The 23,321-nt window shown below is 34.6% G+C and overlaps 1 protein-coding gene across 1 annotated transcript in view; it reads right to left on the bottom strand.

The window, feature by feature from the left end:
* The window catches only part of LOC149532224 (ARM repeat superfamily protein), a 298,977-nt gene that overhangs the window by 230,934 nt on the left and 44,722 nt on the right, over positions 1–23,321 (bottom strand). Inside the window, exons 3-7 of the mRNA XM_089808702.1 lie at positions 11,699–11,886; positions 11,265–11,532; positions 11,126–11,193; positions 10,956–11,025; positions 10,453–10,827 (exon numbers count right to left, since the gene is read on the bottom strand). Coding sequence (XP_089664828.1) covers positions 10,453–10,827; positions 10,956–11,025; positions 11,126–11,193; positions 11,265–11,532; positions 11,699–11,886 — 969 coding nt within the window. The remainder of the gene's footprint in view (positions 1–10,452; positions 10,828–10,955; positions 11,026–11,125; positions 11,194–11,264; positions 11,533–11,698; positions 11,887–23,321) is intronic.

The raw sequence follows: 23,321 nt of genomic DNA, 5'->3' as shown, positions 1-23,321 counted from the left end.
AAGATCAGGCTTGGGATACTTTTAGTCCAGCCACCTGAGCATTATAGTGCTTAGAATGTTCGCACAGTTATGGACAAACATGTCTGAATAACTAGCTCTACTGAGATCAAGTGATCATAAATGGAAAACATGCCTTTAACAACCTTGGCCAAGGTTTTTCTGATGGGTTCAATGACTCGATCACCACTACTCAACTTGACAATAGGGGAACAATAGTATGAACAAGCATAAGCTATTAAATGAATTTAATTTGAAATTGTTTTGTCATGTCTAACTTTTAATTCCTTTATTAATGCAGATTCTCATCTCACCTCTTCACCTTTTCCATGGCTATACAGCCAGTGAATCCTTGGTGTTCAAAACTCAAAGCAATCAGCTCTATCCTGTTGATCCTCATAAGAATATTATATGTTTCCAGGTTATCACATTCTATGATATGAGCAAAGTAGTTATAAGCATTGCAAAATAATATCATTTAATTCTGACTTTCAACAGCATAAATAAAATATGAAATCATATCATGGATACTTGGCTTTTGTTCATCTTAACCGATGATATTATAAACAAGGATGATTTGCTTCATAATTTGGATTTGTCTCTAACTGCCATAATAATCAGATTGTAGTACTAACTGTTATAAAACATGTTGCAATACTTGGGAATTGGACATCCACATAACTTGGTAGAAATCTAGAATAAGATGGAGTCTTGTTAGGCGCTAATAATCAGCTTCTCCATGGAATGAATCTTCAATTGCGATTTTCAATGTAATCACAACCACAACTTCAGCGAAAATCAATGAAAAGGCATTTGTTGCAAGGAAAATGCATTAAAAATTGAGTGGTATATGGTAGGGATATAGTGTAAAAAAAAAATGCAGAAGTATTCGGTTGGCATGTGAAGAAGGAATTGAGTGATATATTGTGTGTTCATGGTCTCTCTCGACTTCATAATATAATAAGTATTCGAAGTCTCTTTGGCTTCCAAGAAGCCGTAACATAAAAAGAAAAGACTTGGCTCTTGATCGCCAATAAAATATGCCAAGTGTGCATTTTGGGTTTTAGAAAGAAATTGAATAAATATGGAAAAAGATTGGAAAGTTATAAATCAAGGATAATTATAATTTATATCCATCTATTTGCACGTAAATATACTTATGAGGTGACATCATATTATTTATAAAAATAATATTATGTTGTCACTTCATTCCTATATCTATGTGCACGTGCATGGGTATACATTATAATGATGAGGTGGAAAAATCAATCAAAAACCATTTGAGATTCATTATTTTTTATTAAATTAATTTATGTTTGAAATGTTTATTTAATAGCTCATGCAGGTCCATCGATTGTATCTTGATGTTCAAGTCGCTAGGTCCATACCAAGGCAATTAAAAATCATATCTGTCAACCTAATAATTGGACTAAGCTAGTATCCCATTCCATTGATCCCGTTTAGCAATGCTTCCCCCCTTCATCTTCTCCTGCAATCACTTGTGCAATATTTCCACGATAATAACAAGTTCCACAATAATTTCATAATAACATTTAATATAGATAAAGAATTTAATTATTAACTATAACTCCAAAATCAAGTAACTGCTAACCATCACATGACAAATAATGGATAACAACCATCTTCATTAAACAGTTAACATAATGAATACAACGGATATAAATAACTACCTTCTTCACATAATTATGAAAGAAAAATCCGTTCAATCTAACAGCTATAAATAAATTTAAAATTAGGTCAAAATTTGGAATGTAACACCTTTACCCCTTATCTCCGACCTCAAACCAATCAGACCAGCAGGATCAAAATCTTTACCAAGTTTTATCTTTATGCATTTAAGACCCTTTCTCTTCATCCATGTGTTGGTATTAGTGAGAATAGACTGAAATCTATCCCAAATGGATGTAGTTTCTTTGCATGACCATGTAGGAGGAAGAATGGGTAACTTTTCTACATCATGCTGAAAATATTCAGAATCCAAAACTTGATCATCATCTTCGAAACCAGGGGGAATTGGTGCCAAATGGAAATCTACATTTTGCTTCACAGTTAATCAAGTATAATCCATATGCCGTATTCCCACCTCAGTATGCACATCAATTGAGAGACTTTCTAGACAATGTATGTGTAAGAACTGCTTCCTCATCTTGTCATGCAATACCCTCCAATCAAAACCACTTCTAGCTGCAAACTTTTTCAACGTGATCCTCTAAAGTTCAAACTCCATATTCTTGGCCTTAGGAATAGTATCAATTGAATATCCTCCAATCTTTAATGGGTTTTGAGATGAAATCCCCACTCCGGACCGGTGCAAACTAGATTGATAAGCCTGGACTTCCATAAGCTGTCTTGCCAAGTCCATCAGCATAATTCTATCAGTCGGATACCTTGGTAATGTGTATGGTTCTCCTTTGAAACATCCAACTTGCAAGTGTGTAAAGTTAGGAAATTGTAAGAACATGCAACCATATTCATTGACCTTGTTCCATGCCTCATCAGATACCCGTTTGTTAGGGAGTTCTTTATTAAACAAACACATAAAATGCCTAAAGAAGGCATCCTGGACTCTCCTAAAGTGTATCTAACTTTGTTTCAAAGGCAACTATTAATAATATTCCCACACATTAACTATAGATCTGTCATGCTTAGTTGATAACCTAGAAAAGGTACCTAGAGCAGCATCAATGTATATCATGTAGGAGTTCATGTTGAACACTAGTTGATAGAGCATTCACCAATTGTTTACATATGGAATCACTCACCAATTCAGCCCAGAACATTTTTTTTTACTGTATTATGAGTGATGTGTACTTGTACATCCAGGGTTCGAAGGTGTTTGAATCCTTGAGCACTGCCAAGAGACTAAGAAGTGCTATGAGGTCATTGATTTCCTCTATAAAATCACATCTACGAACTCCCTTGACCAGCCATCTGACAAGATTCGGTCTCTTAGAAATCAACTAGTTATCATTCACAAACAGATTTAGTATCCTCATTCCAATGCTCCATAGCTTTCTCTCTTGTGATGTTTGTAACAACTGGAGTGTGAGGAACATCAAAAATACGATCAATAGTCTCAAGGTCAAGACTAATGATAGTATTACCATCTTGATCTTTGATGGTCCGTGAAGCAACATCAAAATGTCTTGCACAAGCAAGGATGAATTCCGGTTCATGAGCTGCCAAAGGGAAGGTAGACAAATGATGAGCATGATTGCATTTGATCCACACCATCTTCTCGATAGTTGAAGCCTCAACCCTTGCAAGAAAGTCTTCAAGGTTCATATGGGTAATATCAGTATCCTGTACTTCATCACAATGTGAAGTTACTTGAGACGAAGGAATGGAGTTATGATATTGATCATACTGCTACCTCATCTTCTGTTTATCTTTGTCCTCTGCTGGAGTAGATTCTCTTGACATTGCAAAATGGTATGCCTATGAAACTGTTATATGAAAATCCCATAAAATGAGAATATCAGAATGTTAAGGATTCATAGCAAGATTTTGATGGATTTTGATAAAGGTATAAGTGGAATAAATGGATGAAATGAATGGAGATGGATAATGAACAAATGGGTTGAACTCAAAATGGATGAATTGTGAGTAGATTTGCCTAAAACAAGGTTTTTAGGATGAATTGCATATGCGACCAGCAAGCTGGGATTTGAGTGAAGAAGGAGAAAAATGAATAACACCTCATGTTTAAATAAAAGAAAAACATGAGATATTATCTGGCAAACATGTGGGAAAGAGTTTATCCATAAGGCGGTCATACAATGATACATGAAATGCATAATGGTGGGATTTTAACTTACATTCGCATGTAAGAGAAGAACCAAATTTTTCTTTTAAGAATGGGATTTTAGACCCGACTGCATATGCAAGTAAGATGAGATCTTGCATATAACCCGCAACAAAACGAGATAGCAGAAAGGAAGAATAGAACAATTATAGAAGTTGCAAAAACTATGATATTTGATCAAAATTTAGAATATCATCTTTGGGTAGAAGCCTCTTGTATTATTGTCTATATTCAAAATAGAAGTCCTCATTCCTACCTTAGAGATAAAACTCCTGAAGAAGTCTTTACTAAGGTTAAACCCAATATAAGTCATCTTAGGATTTTTGGGTGCCTAGTATATATACATGTTCTAAAAGAAAAGAGAATTAAATTAGAACTCTTTGGGAGGAAAGGTATTTTTGTAGAGTATAGCGAAACATCTAAAACATATAAGATTTTCCTACTTGGTCAAAAAAATATTGAACTTAGTAGGGATGTAATTTTTGAAGAAGATTTAGCATTCAAAAGAGCCCTAATTTCTAAAGAACCCTCTCCATTACCTAATTCTGAAAGAAATACTAAATTTGAGTCTCAAAGGGAGAACATTGAAGAAATTAAAGATGAAATTCAAAATCTTAATCTTGAAGAAACTCAAAATTCTAAGAAAAGACCCCTTTGGGCTATTAAGACAGTAGAGGAAACACAAGACTTCGCTACACCATTCGGAAAAATCAGAGAAAGCAAGTTATATAGAAAACATGAAGGATTTGTCTAAATCAGAACCAACCAATGTTTCAGATGCTATTAAACATAAACCTTGGAAGGATGCTATGACGAAAGAATATCAATCCATTATGAAGAATGATGTTTGGGAAACTGTTCCTAGACCGGAAGGAAAATCTGTTGTCTCGTCCAAGTGGATATTTAAAATAAAGCATGCTACTGACAATAGCATTGAAAAATACAAAGCTAGATTTGTAGCCAGGGAATTCTCTCAGAAAGAAAAACTTGATTATGAAGAAACCTTTGCTCCTATTGCCAGATACACCTTGGTAAGAGTAATTCTAGCTATTGCAGCATCGAAGGGATGGAAAGTACATCAGATAGATGTAAAGATTACAAAAGAGGTATATTTGGAGCAACCTGAAGGATTTGAAACTCATGATCCCAAAGTTTTTGTTTGCAGGCTTAAGAAAGCTCTCTATGGGCTTAAACTAGCTCCAAGGGCTTGGTATGAAAGGATTGATAAGTATCTCACTGCCTTAAGATTCTCCAAAAATGAAGTCGATCCAAATATATATTATAAAAGGGATAAAGATGATATGGTAATTTTGATATTGTATGTTGATGATTTACTAATAACAGGTGATCATCTCATAGATCAATGCAAGAAAGATCTAATCAGAGAATTTGAGATGAAAGATTTAGGACTCCTTCATTACTTCCTAGAGCTGGAAGTATGGCAGAATTCTAACAGTATTATACTTAATCAAGGGAAGTATACATTAGATATCTTGAAGAGATTCGGAATGTGGAATCGCAAGTAGCATTCTTGAATGGAAAGATTACAAAAGAGGTATATTTGGAGCAACCTGAAGGATTTGAAACTCATGATTCCAAAGTTTTTGTTTGCAGGCTCAAGAAAGCTCTCTATGGGCTTAAACAAGCTCCAAGGGCTTGGTATGAAAGAATTGATAAGTATCTCACTACCTTCGGATTCTCCAAAAATGAAGCCGATCCAAATCTATATTATAAAAGGGATAAAGATGGTATGGTAATTTTGATATTGTATATTGATGATTTACTAATAACAGGTGATGGTCATCTCATAGATCAATGCAAGAAAGATCCAATCAAAGAATTCGAGATAAAAGATTTGGGACTCCTTCATTACTTTCTAGCGCTGCAAGTATGGCAAAATTTTAACAACATTATACTTAATCAAGGGAAGTATACATTAGATATCTTGAAGAGATTCAGAATGTGGAATCGCAAGTCTATGTCTTCTCCAATGGAGACTAATCTACATAAACTTAAAGAAGCAGCAGCAGAATCACCTTCCATGGATTCTACTCTCTACGAACAGATGATTGGTTCCTTTATGTACTTGGTAAATATAAGGCCTGATATTTTCTATGTTGTTAATGCCTTAAGTCAGTTTGTGTGAGCCAAAGGAGATTCACCTAGTTGCAGTCAAACACATTATGAGATACTTACAAGCCACTTTTAACCTTAGGCTCAAATATGAGAAAGTTGACTTGGATTTACATGGATTTGTAGACTTAGATTGGGATGGAAGTGTTAAGGATAGAAAAAGTACTTCAAGATGTTTAGTTTAGGATCAGCAATGATACCTTCGATATGCAGAAAACAGTCTTCAATAGCACAAAGTTCCATAGAAGCCGAATACATTGCAGCAACAATCGCCTCTCGAGAAGCAGTCTGACTTGGAAAGTTACTTGTGGGGTTATTTGGTCAAGCCATGAATCCTACGATTATTCATTGTGATAATCATAGTTCCATCAAGCTTTTGGTGAATCCAGTTTTCCATGATAGGTCCAAGCATATCGAAATTCCTTACCATTATGTAAGCAATATGGTAGACAGGAATACTGTAAAATTAGAATACATTTGCACTGTAGATGAGATAGCAAATATTATCACCAAACCTCTCTCTAGAGTGAAGATAGATCACTTTAGGAAAAGACTTGGTATGGTTTAATTGTAATTCATTTGTATTCTTTAAATTATTACTAAAATAATTTTATTGTAGACTATTGGCTGTTATGGACTCCACCATTTGTATTTATTATTTTAGAGGTGACGATCTCTGATATAATGAACACTTGTATGAATAACATTATGAGAGTTGACAAATCTCTTAAATAATGTGCTAAATAGTAGAGTTCTACTATAAGATCTAGATGAGTTCAAGACCACATTGCGAAGTGGACATTGCTATGTTTATAAATCACAATTTGGATAAAGGAAGAATTTTATTATTCTCTAGAATTTATCCTGTGTTCTAGTAGATCTTAACTCAGGATCATGTTGTGAAATAGGAATACCAGTACCTATGAGTCACAACTTGGATAAATGAAGAATTCAATTATTCTCTAGGTTTATCTTGTATATTGTATTCCTTTGGAATATTGTTATCATTAGTATCAGTGAAATGTCATATCACAATTTTAGTAATATGACATTGTATCATGTGTTAAATGATACCACATGCTAAGAAGATTCAGATAGATATAGAGTATTAATCCTTGCTTGTTCATCTTAATTGATGTTGCTAGATATGATATATCTTAGTATGATTATCAAGTTAAGAGGGAGTGTTAATTCTATAACTTTCAATCATGTTGATCCGGTCTTGCATTAAATAGGTTTGAAGTTATTGTATTATCCTCTTATGGATATCGGCACCTATCATGGAGTAGTAAGTACTACTTTAAAGACTTACTAATCACCCTTGGTTAGTTTAGATGCTAAACTAATATTTGCATGGAAAGTCAACGACTTTAAGAAGATAATTCAAAGGAGACTTTGGAAGGGACATGTCCTTTGTAAGGACATGCCCCTTGATCTCTATATTTAATAAGGGTGTGGTTGAAGTCTACGGACATACAAGAAACAATAAGTCTGCTCGTTAATCAATACTGCCCTAAGACGACTTGCAGAAGTGAAAAACATTTCCAGATTTATATCTCTCAATTCATTCAAGACTGAACATTAAAGATTATCTACAGCAAGCATTTAGAAGGTATAATCTGAGTTTGATTCAAATCAGAATTTTGCAGAAACTTTACATATTAGAACAATTTGCAAATACAAACTTTCTCTAATATTTGAACTTTGGTAGCTTCCACATTTTACATGCATGTCTGTTGGAGCTTCTCCATATATAGTATCGAACAAAAATCTCTTTTGAGCAATGACAGCTATGTAGACTTTATATGGCATTTACAGGGAGGACAGTTTATAGATTTTGGTTTTATTCAAGCGAATTGAATTTGCATTGAATGTTGTGAGTCATTTCAGGAAAGTTATTTTGTGTATATCTTGCAATCATTACATTTCATGAGATATCCATTCAAAGCTTTCTACCAAATGGTTGAACAATGTTGTCTATGATTCCAAATCTTGCTGGAATGTTCATCAAATCATTTAGACTGCTCAACAACTTCATAAATTTTCAATGCTATAAAGATCACCATTTTGGCACAACTAGTAAAATAATAACATAAGTTGGGGAATCTTTGCAATTACATCTACCACCTTCATTAGCTCAAGAGTTTTAGAAACTGATGAGGAATACATCCTTCCTCTGCATGTCTCTTCAATCATTGTATTCCATTAGTTGTCATATATAGAGAACTGGACTGGTGCAGAAAGGATTTCATGAAATTTTACTTTGATAAATTTCTAGTTTTGCCATTAACATAACTACCTTTTGTTATGCTTTTGAATTTCAAAAACTACAACTTGGTTGTGAGTTGTGAAATCATTTTCATACTGCTAATGCTTCTTTTATTCATAATCCACATGCACTGTATTTACTTTTCGCCATTTCTAACTTTCACACTCTCTATTCACTTTTCATAACTCAAAACTTGGTTATGAGTTGTGAGTTGTGATTTTTGACTTCACAACGCACAATTAATAATTTCTAACTTACCTCCATGTTTACTTTTCACCATTAAAAATTCATCTTTCACCCCATTTTCACTTTCCATGACTCATAACTTAGTTCTGAGTTATCAGTTTTAATTTCACAACCTCCTTTTTATTTTCCTGTTTTCATTTTCATTTTTAAGAAGTGAAGATATTCTATTTTTATTTTTATTTAATTTTCTTCACTTCTTTTCCACCCTTTGTACGGAGTTATCACAACTTTTGACTCGAAAGAAATTTGAACTTGAGATTTTGACCAAACATAAAAGGGAAGGCGGTGACTATAATTGGAAGCATTTATTTATGGTGGAGCTTTTTAGGAAATTTTCAAGATTAGACATCATGGACAATCCAGGCATTAGATTCAATATTAAAATTCAAATTATGGCCACTTCAAAATGGGGGTAACAGAAATGAAAATGATATATCTCAATTGTAATGTTTTATTTATTATATATAATAAAATTATCTTTTACCAATCAAAAATAATAATAAACAAAATTTTGACAGAATCTAATCCAGAAACTATATACAGCAATCCAAGGGATTGTGGAAATCTAATATTTCTAGTAATAAACAAGATAGTATAGAGATATTATTCTAATATAGTGGATGCTCAAAACTTCCTGTATCTGTCCTTGAAACAAAAAAGTGTTCCCTATACATTTGGATGATTTTTAGCATTAAAAAACAGAAAAACACTTTTTCCCTTTTTGCCAAAGCGGCAATGTGGGGTGGGCGGTGGGGTGGCGGGGGGCACAAGGTTTGAATTCGTGTCTATGAACAAAAAAATTCAAATGATATTTGGCATGCAAAAAAATCAGCAAAAAATATTGAAATTAAATATGTTTAAAATTTTAATTAAATAAAAAATATATATCAATTTTTATTTATTAAATATATTAAAACAGTAAATCTAATATTTAATTTAAATTTGTTAATATTCATCATAATAATCATATTAAGTTTTATGTATTAAATAAAAATATGTTAAAAAAATTATATATTAAATAAAATTATATTATAATTAATTTTTTTTTTAATATCTTCTAAATATTGGCAGATCATGGTTTTGATGTTTAAGACTGTTGTTATTGCATATTGACTTTTGTTGACATATCTATCTCTTTCCCTCTCTCAATCTATAGCATCTTAAGATATTTTGGAAAATTCATTCATATATATAATTTGTTTACGATAAGATAAATTTATTAATGTCCAGCAAGAGACCACAAAAGGGGTCAAAGGGATTGTCAAGAACAACAAAAGGGGTCAACCCACAGCAAGGACACAAAACAGTGCCTGAAGAAAGAAAGCTGAAACAAAAACAATGAGAGGGGTCCAAAAGAAAACCCTTCCAAACATCGCTAAGGGTTATGAACAACCATGAAGAACCTCAAAACCGAAGGATAAGCAATAAAATCAGTCAAAGCCCTAGGCGGCATCTAAGTAATCTTAGAAGAGGGAGGCCGCTGCTAATAGGATCATGTCCTGGGCTTCACAGATCTGGAACAAGGTGTGGAGCCAAGATGACGCTTGGTGTTTTGTGCTTAGTGAAGCCCAATGAAGAAGTAATGAGTTGATATAGTCAAGGCATTGCAGGATGCCGGTGTTGGAGTGTGCAATCCTGGAGCCTAGTGGTTTCCTAAAGATAAAGGGCAGGAAACGTCCTGGAAATGCGTCCCCCCATCCCCACCCCCAAAACACCATGGAACATAGTCTTTTAGTCTTTATAAAGCCAACTCGTTGTTTTCCATGGAAGAGGTTATCAATATTGAATTTATCATATCATCATACAAGTCAAAATCAACTAATGTACAACAGAATGTCACATTATTGCTTTCCAAGACCTGCTGCCATTGGTTGTTTCAAATTCAAGTACTTCTTCTTGTAGCAAGCATTTTTTATAAATACGTGATAGAAGACTAAAAGTTAATAATAGAGTCGAATTCAAGAAATCGAAATCTTGATACCTGTATGCTCAAAATGGCAGCTGTTCTGGCTTTTGAACTTTTGAAGCGATCTCCATCCCTTAAATATCCATCTGAATCACTAAGCTCTGAATCTGATGAAAAGGTCGAAATACCAGAAGCTTCAGGCTGCAAGGATGGAGTGGTCAGATTATCTAGTTTTTTATGATGTGTTGCCGGCTGTGTTCTACCACGCAAATGAGGTGGACGATATGGACCAGAACTAATCTTTTTCGAAGCTAACTCATCTAGACTGCTGCTTGTATTTAAATTTTTAGCACTTGTGCTCTTAATATGACCGCAAAGAGCAAGTTCTGAAAGATTACTCATCAACCCATAAGTGAAAAACATCCGCAATCCGGCCACGAATCCTGGGATCTGTCAGAGTACATAACATGTACAGCGAGTTGAGAAACCAGGGGAAAATCTCAAAATAATAAAATATTGCTTGCCAGATGGTCTGATCAGAGGCTAAAAAAATTAACAGCCACTTCAAATTGTCTTACATGCTCTGCAAGGGAGCCCTTAGGGTCAGACAACACCAACTGCAGACAATGAAGAAATGCAGAATAGTACCTGTGGACCCATTAGACACTCAATGCTTAGCATTTAATCATGGAAGAGTCACTCTTCATCAGGAATTCATTTCAAAAGTTAGAAACCTTTGCAAGTTTACCTGGACATGGCCTTGTTTTCTTCCAACTCAGACTTGGACGCTGTGAAATCCATTACCTTCCTTAGGGCCTGTGCACAAACAGTATTAGTTCTTAAAGCAGTTGCATGTAAACTATTTCATGGTGAACACTATTTCATACCTCAACTGTTGCTTTCCATGTGTCTTTTGACACTGCAGACCCAGCACAAGCAAAAATGTTGCCCAAGGCAACAAAGGCTAATATCTGAATCTCATTTTCATCATCCAAAATCTGAGAACGGTTTTTTGCAGTTTTAGTTGTTTTAACACTCATGCATGAAATGGGTGATGTGTTAAGTTTATGACAAGATATGAGCTGTAGAATAAAATTCACAGCCAAATCAACATCCTGCAAAGACATACTCCCTCCATTTTCATGTATAACATGCCTGGAGGGCAGACAATTATTAGACTAGCAACAAAGACAATAAATTTTAAACAAGCAGTTAAATGTATTTTGTACAGACTACAACATCTTCTCAATGTATAAGAAATACAAAAAAGAGCTACAATAACCAAAACCTAGAACAAGCACACCATAGAAGGAAAACTCACCTAAGAACTTGCAATGCCTCCACCACCATTTCACTTCTACCATAACCAATATTGTCTTTCTGAACAAATCTAACTTTCCCAGATATTTCATAGAGAGATCTATCCACAATCTTCTGAAGAAAGTTGACCAAAGTAATAAAAGATGATGCTTTTAACTCAAGTTGTGACTGGCTACTCAGATCAAGAATCTAGAGAACAAACAATTAGCAGCTTGGTGGTGAGCGTGCATGAGATAAGATAAGAGAAATTTATTAGTGTCCAACAAATGACCACAAAGAGGGAAAAAACAGCTATAGAATACAAGCAGCAGACAAAGAATAAGCATATATGAGTACAACTATTGCAGACATACATTTATACATTTTTAATTCATTCATGAATATTCATTCTTACCTCAAATGTATAACTTACAAGGTGTCTCAAGAAAGAAAGAAAGAAAGATAGAAACTATTTATTAATGTTGACAATATAATAAGTCAGTAAGACTCAAAAAGTATAAAGAATTATAATTGAGAAAAGTGAGGGTAAGAATATCCCAGCTGGCAAAGTTAACTGAAGACAAGAACGGAAGAGGAAAAGGAAAAAAGCAAGAGTCCCAATCAAGAGTGATTAAAAGTAAAACGTTTGAAGCATAATGTCTAAGACTATAGTACAGGCTTCCATTCAAGTGTAGATTATCTTACTGCAAGCTTTTTTGCATAGTAGCTGAAGGCTAAGGAAACTATTTACAAAAAGGTAACCAATTAAATATAGGAACTGATAACGATAGCATAATACCTTTTTCTGAATACTCCAGGACACATAGGGATCTAAGAAGAACGGAAAAAAATGAATGGGAGTACATGTTATTAAAAAGATCAAGAAAATACAAGCTAGGAGTTTTAGAACACCATCTTTAATAAAGGATAATTTGGCAGTATTCCATGAGAATGCATCCTCTTGCCTCAACAACCAGTAAAGACCCCCTTCCCAAATGACCTGAATATTTACTCACAAACTAGTATCTTGTTGCTTATACAAACTCTGTTTGCTATTTTGTCGGTTTCAGATCATGTATATGATTGTCTAGGTTTGCTGTTTCCTGTTTGGTGTTTTTGAAATTCGCAGAGATGTTACATGCCAAAATAATACATAAGAAAAACTGTTATTTCTCAAATAACAGTAATGCAGAGTAACATAATAAAGTTCTGACATTGTTCGCCAGCAAGCTTGGTAATAGTAGATTCAGATTGATGATCAAAGGTCCATACAAAGATAATCTTCAATACTAGCAATGGAAAGTGCTATTACTCATTCATAATCAGAATACGATAAACTTCCAGCAATGGTATCACAAGCCATAGAGAGGCTACATCTTGACATCAGCAACTCAACCTGCAAGGGAATGTCTGCAATCTTGATCAACCATAGGCAAATGGAATCACACTTTTACAGGAGTCTTCCGATTTCCTAAGAAAGGACAGATGCATCAGCAATAAATATGTTCACATCCAAATAGAAACGAAAATTGTTCCTTTAAACAGTTCATGCCAATCACTAATATGAAGCAGCTATCCTCCTTGGATACCACATACTAGAATGTTCACAATAATCTGACTATTTAATCTCCACTATAAAGCTGTGTCCAGAAAATTCTTCCATGATTCGCCCAGAAGTATTTCGGAGCCCTGCTGCTACCAAAAGACACATCAAGAAATTAAGGATCACCACATTCATGCAAGGCCCTAGATGGAAACATCCATATCAACATATGACAGGTTGTTTTATAGCAGTGTTCCCCTAAATGTAACCACCTAATCCAGGCCTTTTGCTGCCCTGCAATGGAGTTACAAAGATACTCTTCAACCCACTTACACACAATCTCCGGTTGTCCTTCCCTCTATGAGATAACTTGTCCTAGGGATTAAACATGTGCCAAAAAACCTAAATTGCTCTTGCTAGAATATGCTAAGAATCTGCTATCCCTATTACTGACAACATTCCTTGGCAATCTGTCAATATACTTTCCCACTTATACTATAAAATGGGTAGTGGCTATATCAAACTAGCATGAACAATGTGCTCTTTCTTATTCTAGTGACACATCATATGTTCCCTGACATTAAGTAAGATTCCTATTTTGGGGCTTTTACTGGCTTTTTCCGAAAAAACTTTGCTTTGTAAACTTCAAATCATGGATCTTGCAATCTTTTTTGGGGCATACTACTCATCTGCAACAGTTCGGAGAGTTTGCTGATTTTTTCTCAAAATCGTGACAATTGTTCTCAGTGTGTATCTTTATTTCTAGGGAAGGACAGTTAAGTAATCCAACATCAGGTTGGATGTTTTCTGATGATTTCTGGTTGGTGATTTTGCAGATTCTAGAACGGTGCATGAAAGACTCATCTTAGTGGTGTTGTCCTGCATTTTGTCACCACAAAATGCAGATAACAGCACGAAACTTTTTCAAGCTAGTTTTACGTTTCTCTAAGCTTGAATTTGATATTCAATTGCTTAGTGTTGATCAATCGATCCATTTCAATTCTAATATCAAATTGTTTTATTGAACGCCTTTGTCAAGTCGTTTTTGTTTTGCTTTCTATCGAGCCTTTGCTTATTTTTGAAGACTTCACAGTCCGTTCTTTGATTTTGAGTTTTTGTTTGCTTGTTTTTTATCCTTTGGATTTGCTCATGTCGTGCCTTTCGATTTCCCCTTCGATTCGGTCTAACCTAGAGGTCGATCAGAGTTGTCAGTCAAGAGATATGGTCATTTTAGTGCCTCAAAAGTGGACATTTTAGGTGCAATAGCACGAATTTTTAAAAAATGATGTTATATTTTCATTTTGACATTCACTTTTTCAAAAATATAACATTTACCCACTTTTTGTTATGTTTTGAAATTACTTTTCATTTAAATTTATAACTTAAAGTGACAATAGCGCACTTTATGTTATAATTTTAAGTTGAGTTATTTTTTAATTTTTCACTTAGAGTGACTATAGAACTATATAGTTACTTTTTAAATTTTTTATTTTTAAATCAAATACTTATATAAATGTCACTTTAACTTAATGTTTATGACTTATATTGATTAATATAATGCAAAAATGTTATTTTTGACCCATATTGTTGACATTTTTATAAAAATAAGTGAAATGCATAACTTAAAAGCCTTAAAGTGGACATTTTATGTGCATATGCATGTAAAAAACTATGAAAAGTGGAAACTTTTCATGCTAATGCATATAAAAACTCATTTTGAGGACTTTTTTCATGTCATTATATCAAATGCTTGTAAAAGTGGACCTTTTTGATGCAATGACATGAAAATTTGAGTTTTTATGCTTGTGCATCAAAAAGGTGAGACATTTCAAAATATGTAAGTGACTCCAAAGAGTGAGATTTAGAGTCTTACACATTTTAAAATATGCAATGAGTCTCAAAAAGTGAGATTATGTCTCAAAACATATTTTTAAATATGTAATGGACTCTAAAAGGTCCTCTTTTGCCTTGCAACATGTTTTAAAATATGTAATGAACATAAAAATGTCCTATTGTGTGAAGAAAACATGTTCTTGCTCCAAAAACCTCCTATTTTGATCATAACTTTTGATTCTCTCCATGGATTTGGATGAAATCAGTTGCATTCAAAACGTTTTGGAGAGGTGATCATTTTGCCCTCATCAAAAATCAATTTATTGCACCCAAAAATGTGTTTGAAACTCCCAATCTAGGGCACAAGTTTGCATAAAACTCCATAAATCTGCCAACTTTGATCACATTTTTGTATGAAATCAAGTCGTTTTTACTCTTTAGGTGATTAGATTGCTTGAGGATCATTATTTTGGTGTTAAATCATCAAAACGTTTTACTTGGAAGATCATGTTTTTTGCTTGTTTTGGCAAAAACGTCCCAAGAACATGCAATCTTTAAAACGTTGCAAGGAGGAGCTAATCTAGGGCACGTTTTGCCATTTTGCTAACTAATCTCCTTATTTGCTGCCCTTCATAATTCGAATTTTGAAAATTTGAAAAGTTCTCACCATTTTAGAAAAAGATTTCAAACAAAGAGCATCTTTTCCTTCATTTTTGGCACATATTTTTCATGTAAGTGGACCTCTTCTTTCTTGCATTTTAATTCATGCTTATCCTTGCTGATTTTATGCATGAAATCATTGAATATATGCCATTTGTAAAAATCTTTGCCTTAGAATGTGCATTTCTCCTTTAAATATGAAATTCTTCTTCATTTTGATGTTTTTGGTTTTTTCCCAAATTCCATATTCAAATTTCATCTTTGGAATGCATTGCACCTTGGAATGTTTTGAGTTGTTTTCAAAGGTATGTTTTTTCTTTTGCTTTTGCTTTTGTGTGTTTGTTTGCCGGTTTTTCTACATTTGGAGAAATTGCAAGTTTTTTCCCAAAAACTTGTTTTTCCTTCATTACATGCAAAAGCATTATCATTTTTCACATTCCATTTCCATGTCATTACATCTCACATCTCATCCGACAAATGCCATTACATGTTTTTCACTTCATTCGCCATCCGCACACGCATGTAATCCCATTTTTCGCTTCCATCTTCATCCATCTCATTTTTCGCTTCCATTCACACAACACTATTACACGAAATGCCATACGTGTAATTGCATCCAAAAGGTCCAATTTTGATCAAAAGTCATATTTTGAAAAGACAAAAAGATGTCATTTTCACTTTCTGTGTACTTTGACTTCTTCCTCCAAAAGTGACTATATAATTCATTATCTCAACTCCATTGTTTCACTTCCATCTCTTCTCATATGCATTCGCACTTACATGAATAAGTACATGTTTCCACCTCATAACATATTTTACATGTTACCCTTCATTCGCATCCGCATATACATGTAAAGTGTACCTTTCATTTGCACTTACATCTTATTTTTTTTCCACTTTCCGTTACATATTGCATTTACATATACGCATGTTTCATTCAATAAAGCCTTGAAAACTTTAAGTCACTTTTGAAATCAGCAACTTTCACTTTGCACGCATTCCCATGCATTTCACCTTCGCACATTTTCCTTCCATTCCATTTCATTTCATTTTTCATATCCACACTTTCATTTCATTTCATACCACATTCCGTTCATTCCATTTCACTTTTCATTCCATTTCACTTTTCATTCCATTACATATGCATATGCTTTCTCTTCGAACGTCACTCCTTTTCGAATCTTCACTGCTGCTCCAATATTCACTTGCATGGAGATTCCTTCTGATGATGTATTTGTGTTTTGGGATTTTTGTGTTGCAGTACGAGCACAAGAAATGTCCTCGCCTTCCAAATCCAAGGGCAAGATGAAATACCAATATGACAAAGAATTGGCACATGCAATTCCTTCTTCAGTTACGTATGTTCTTGATAACGTGTTAGACACCAAGATTGGTCACGTAGATGTAGCTGATTTTCTACAAAGGATTGAAGCTCTAGCTACACATGAGATGAAACGTATTAAAAGAAGCAACATCCATTTGATTTCTACATTTCCCATGGCGGCCATAGAACCTGATTTTGTCTACGGATGTGCTCGGCGCTTCACTCCAAAGACAAGGAATATTAAAGATGCTGACGGCAAGGTAATCATTAGCCTTGATCCTGAAGTGATTGAACAAATCTTCAAAATTCCTTGAAAATCAGAATGTGCTGACTTGACCAAAGAATCGTCATTAGCTTGCTGGAATGAACAAAAGGACGGTTATCAAAAGTATGTCAACTTTTACTGGTTAGACAAGAAGAGAAACAATTTTTCCAAGTGGCCAAAGACTCTACATCGGTCCAATTTTAAACAGGAATACAAGGATCTCATCATCCTTCTCAGCAAGCTCTATGGTCTTAAGGATTCTTCCAATTTTGAGCCATGGATGTACAAATTTATGTTTCAAATCATAGAGAATAAAGAACACATCTTTTGGGGAGAGCTTATCAGTACTGCAATCTGTCAGCAGATATGCAATATAGGAACATCAGTACTTTTTTATATAAATTCATATCTAGTTTACATTGCTGCTGCCATTGGGTCTTTTTCAAGTCTTTCCACCAAAGGCGATCATCTTCAAGTACCTGTTTGGGAATACTATGACCAAATCACTTTAGCTAACAGTAAATACCATTACAGAGGAGTCCAAGATGCCTTCTTTGGACATTACAGGTGTCTGTTTGACAAACAGTTCTATATCAAAAGAGTATCTCATGCAGCATGGGAAAAGGTAAACCAGTACGGCTGCATTTTTCTTCAATTTCCTACTTTCACATACTTAAGAGTTGGATATTTCAAAAGAGTCATATACCTTACCTAGGTATGCTATAGATCAAATCATTATAATGGAGTTAGCCAGACAACTCATTGATGTGCAGAATGATCAGCATGCATCACATAGGCCCGGATTTGGCATCACCTCAGCTAGACCTTTAACTATTGGCAATTATTCAATTGTTTCTGTGCCTAAAGCGAAGAATATGGAAGAAGAGTTGCAATTGATTACATTGAAGAGGTTCAAAGCTAGATTTGATTTTGATTTTCGAGAAATGAACTCTCAGATAAAGAGGCCCTATACTCATGTTCATCGCATTGAAGATATTTGGATTGACATGAGAACAGAGCTTGATATTATGAAGATGGATTATTGTAGGTTAACCTTGCAACAAATAATCGATCTTAATATGTTGAAAATTCCTCCAGATTTCCAAGTTGAAGATGATGGCGACATTCTTGATCCAGAATTCCATCAAGCCAGTTTTGATAAAATGTGCCCTTTTCCTAGTCAATGGCAACAAAAAGAAGGTACATCTATTATGGACAAGTTTCAATCCATCTTAGCAAACACTAACAAGTGGTTGAAAAGTAAACGCCTAAAAAGAGTAAATCTTAAGATGGGTCTGGATTGTGGAAGTTTTGGTCCTCCTAGCAGGAAGTCACAACTAGAAATTACAGGGAAAGATGGTGCTTCATCTTCAAATGTCAAGAATACTCTCAAATTCAAATTAAAGGGTGGAAAAGGAACTAAATCACCTCAAGTTCTTGAACCAATTCAAGAATCAGTGACAGAATCAGAAGAAGAATTGGAAACAGAATCCGAGAAAGAAGATTCAGATGAAGAAGGAGAAATTAGAATCATATCTCCTCTCAAGCCTGCACAAGCTTGCACGTCTTCTCCACATGAAGAGCCCTTTTTGCATGAGGTTGATGATGATGTAGATTCATTTTCTACTGTTTTCACTCACTCCATTCCAGTCTTGAAAGTTAACACCATGGCTCTTCCGGTTTCATATGTTGCTCCTCATGTTCTTGCACATGATCAATTTGAACACTTAACAAATGTGTTTGAAGATTTTTCAACTCTTACTAGTGGTCAAGTTTCCCAACTTGATACATCTTTGATAAGATTTGAACTTTTCATGACAGAATCTTCACAACATGTTCCTATGCCTACAGCAGTGCAAATTGAATCATGTTCAGTCACTACAAATATACAATCTGGATTAATGTCAATGGTCTCCACTGTGCCTGCTTCTACAGATGAAAGTTTCAGCCTACCTGCATGGTTGAGTAGAATAACAACGAAGAGAAGGAAGGTGGTTGTTCCTCTTGACAATCTTCCTGTGAAGAAGACTAAATCCAAATCTCTTGAGGACAAGATTGTTTCTGGAATTTTGGTTGATTCTGACAAAACCAAGTATGTTGAGGTTGTTGAGCCCTTAGTAGATAAATCTGTTGAAGAACTCACTAGCACTGATTATAAATTTACTAAGATTGAAGTTGGAAAGCAACCTCGTTTAAGTTCTTTACAAGATGCTCATGATGCATTGGTAAATGTATCAAAAAGCAGTCATGAGCTTTGGGAAAAGAAGAATCAGTTGAAATAGGAAATAGCTCATTTGAATGAGATCATTCAGAAGCAATCTTCTCAAAATATTGTTGTTGCATCACAAACATCTAAAGAGAGAAGGTTGATTGAAGTTGCTAAGTCCTGGATACAGGAAATCATTGCCGAAGGAGTTCAAGACATCACAGAAACACTTGCAATTCTAAGGCGTGTTAAAGAGATGAATAGAATGGAACTAAGCTTAATTTCTTCTCTGACTCAAGAGGCAGATAACCTGAAGGAAATCCTTGAGGATTGGGATGAAATGATTAAGTTTGATCTGAATGCTATGGTCTCATGTGACGTTCTTCTGTCATGTGAAATGTTTTTCAAATTTCAAGGAGTCATTGGTTACAAGGAAGAGACCTTAAGAAAGTTGATCACAAAATTGCAAGTGGCTCTTGAAGATTGTCAAGCAGTTGAAACAAGTCTTACTTGTGATTTGGAGCAATTGGGATGCTGTGTTACTAATAATCTTGGTAATCTTTTGGCAACAGAAAGAGAGAATTCAAAATATACAATCAGGATCAATGCTGATGTAGATTCCAAAGATTTTGGTTCGCACACAATGAACAAGTTTGTTTTGTACAAATCATTGACAAAACACTTGTTAGATAATACAACGACAAATTCCAAAGTTGTTCAACCAGTATATGAAAATGCAGTGAGAATCGAAACCATATCAAATAATATGTAGATTGCTGATCTTCCTACAGTGCGTGACGTCATTGTGAAATTCAAGGCATTAAGAAGCAATCTTTAAGATTGTTGTGTAATTGCTATTTCGTAGTTGTTTAGAATGCATTACATAAAAAAATGTAATTACATGTAATGCGAATTGCATGTATGCAAAAGATGTAATGCGAGTTGCATGTGTAGTTGCATGTAACCCTTTAGCTTCTATAGTTAGACTTGGTCAAAGTTGGTTGAGTTGCTCCCACTTTTTCCTCCTCTTTTTTCTCAACTTCTTTGCCTATATAAAAGAGTGACCCCCTCATTGTAAAATCATCATTATCTTTATGCAAGAGAGCTCTGGAGAAATTGTGCCAGCAGAACTTTGTTTGTGTAGCACTATTTTGAGAGTAAGTGAGTACAAAGGAGCATTTGAGACTTAACTTTGATTAAGTGAAATTGTTGCTTGTATGGATTGTAAGCTTTGTCTATAATTCATTCAAGTTATCTTTGATTCGTACTATCTTTTGTTATTGATATTGTATCTTGTGATTGATAGAAAAGAGTTAAAAAACAATTGAAGCCCAAGCTTTGACCAGGAGCAATTGTGAAAATCCATAGCTAGAAGCTTTGTCTGTAGCTTGTATTTTTATCTTCATTCGCAAAATAGTTAGATTGTTCTTACTTTTAGAAGTCTTTGTGCCCTAATTGTAGAGATTTTATCATATAGAAGTACAACAAGACTTAGAGCCAAACTGGTACATTTTGGCTAGCCTTTGAGTTAGTTAAAATTTATCAGTATCACTGTTTCCAGCTCGTGATAGAAGTGTAATTAGAGATTCACCTTGCCCATTATTGGCCTCATGAATAAGTGGATCCTTTCTTGAAAGTTAAGAACCTTGTTATAAATCTCTCAATTTCTTGCTTACCTTGAGTTGATCCAAGGAACGGTGAGAAGGGGGAGCCTTCCCTTTAAGGTAGGAGAGACTCTGTCTCACACGCTGTGGCTGGTCACCGTATTTTGCGACTGAATTTTTACCCAAAACTGTCAGTTGAAAAATATATCACCAACAAGTGGCATCTTGGTGGCAGAGTCCATGGCAAACTCGTCTTTTGTTGTAGACCACTCCGAAAAATGGGGCAACCTTCTCTGTTTTTTTCTAGGCAACTTTTTGTCATTGACATTCTGCAGATCTAGGGACGGTCTCAGCAACAACAAAATGTTCTGAAGGTTTGTAACTACAAGACATTTACTATCTTTTGCAAGGTAGTTGCTAGAATAACCATTAAGAGAGGGTATTAGATTATTTTTAGTATCCTAGGTTCTTACTAAATTTATCTCCTTCTTCTAGAACCTTGGTTAATGGCCATCTAGGCTTTATTATTAGTTTTCTTAATCTGGTCTATTTCTGGACCTTGTCTTTATTTAGACAAACTTGATTTTTACTTAACGCTTTTTATAGCGTTTGTAAACTCTAGATTTAAGAGTGTGTATGGTTAATACAATAAATTCCGTTATTTAAAGTTTCAAATCTCCCTCTAACCTCCCTATAAGTCTTAAAAGTATCTAGGATTTCCTGCAAAAGCTGTGTCATGGATGGCTCTTACTAGTTTTCCTTCAATGCAGTGAAAAACATCATCTACCACCTTATACCTTCATCCTGAACCTTTCTATCCATCACTTCGGAAGCAAAATGTGTACACACACCCTTGTTCCAATAACTTTTTCAACTTATGGGAATTTTGTCAAACAGTTTGCAGGCATGCTGCCAATATATATCTATGTGTTTGTTTGTGTCCTTTGTTTGGATTTTCAGTTTTCCCTTACCATTGTAGTATCATATATAATAATGGCTTGCAAAATAGATGAGATAATAAAGAAGACAATGCAGATCATACACAACTTTTCCAACTTTATTAATTTGTTTCTCAAGCATTACATAACATGATAACTGTAAAGAAAACATAGCAAAGTTGATATTGTTCTAGTACAAAATTAAATATCTATGCAAACTTGTAGAAGCATTCCTGACCAGATTTGGGTGATGTTGCTTCCCACACCTTTCCTTACACCTGCGTGTTACTCCAGCATTGTCTGGTCATTACCAGCTATATGGGATGCCCAGTTACTAGTCCAGAAATTCCCAAATTGCAGAATTATTGCCTCCAAATAAGTCTGCTACAAATGACGAGTTGCAGTAGTGGATACTCCTTCAGTTGTAGGTGTATATGTTAATCCTTTGAGCAGAAGAGGTATGGCACACTAGAGAACAAACCCAGTCATGTATGGTGATCACATTTGCTGTAATGACTGTAACAGACATGTAATTCAGATTGCAGATCAATTACCACTGTTAATCAACCTAGAACTGCACCTTTAGTACTGATTAATGGCAACTTAAACCCTGTATGGCACCCTTGAGTGTACACCAGCATGCATGACACAGTCAAATCTTCAAGATAATCTTTCCTTTGCCAATACTGTCCTGCAGGGTATGGGACGGACAGCGACTGCAACAAGACCCACCTCCTTCCAAACATGTAACTTCCTTGAAACAACCATTTCCTGGAAATTACAACATTATCTAAATATCATGAAATCTTTGGAATTTACCTTGAATGCTCAGCTCAGATCCCAAGACTGTATCTCTCAACAACATCAAAATCGTTAAGAGAGGGTTTTGTCCTACCTGCCCTAGAGAAATTCTCCAATATTCTGCCAATTCCTTCAATTATACAAGCATACGAAAAGAGAGCTCTCCAGTCTCTTGTATGACACTTTCTAAGAGCTCAATCACTCACCTTGACAATGTGGGATGAAGAAAATCACATTTTTGCCCTTTCTTATAATTTGAGAGCTTTTACTTTTTCATCCCTATTTTCTCGCAACTACTTTTGTGACCCCTATTTTATCGCGATTGTTTTTTTTCACTGATATTTCCCATCCCATGTACATGATTTTCCTTTAAAATATCATTTCCCACTTAAGTTTATAAAAAGTCATTTTAATAATACAATGACTTATATTAATATCTATTTTATTTAATACTATAGTGACTTTATTAAT

This window comes from Cupressus sempervirens, chromosome 11 (genome assembly GCF_028749045.1).
Source record: "Cupressus sempervirens isolate cs-2001-9-10 chromosome 11, ASM2874904v1, whole genome shotgun sequence".
In the NCBI taxonomy this organism is placed as follows: domain Eukaryota; kingdom Viridiplantae; phylum Streptophyta; class Pinopsida; order Cupressales; family Cupressaceae; genus Cupressus; species Cupressus sempervirens.
Note: the sequence above shows the minus strand (reverse complement) of the source record. Positions and strands in the feature narration are given on the sequence as shown.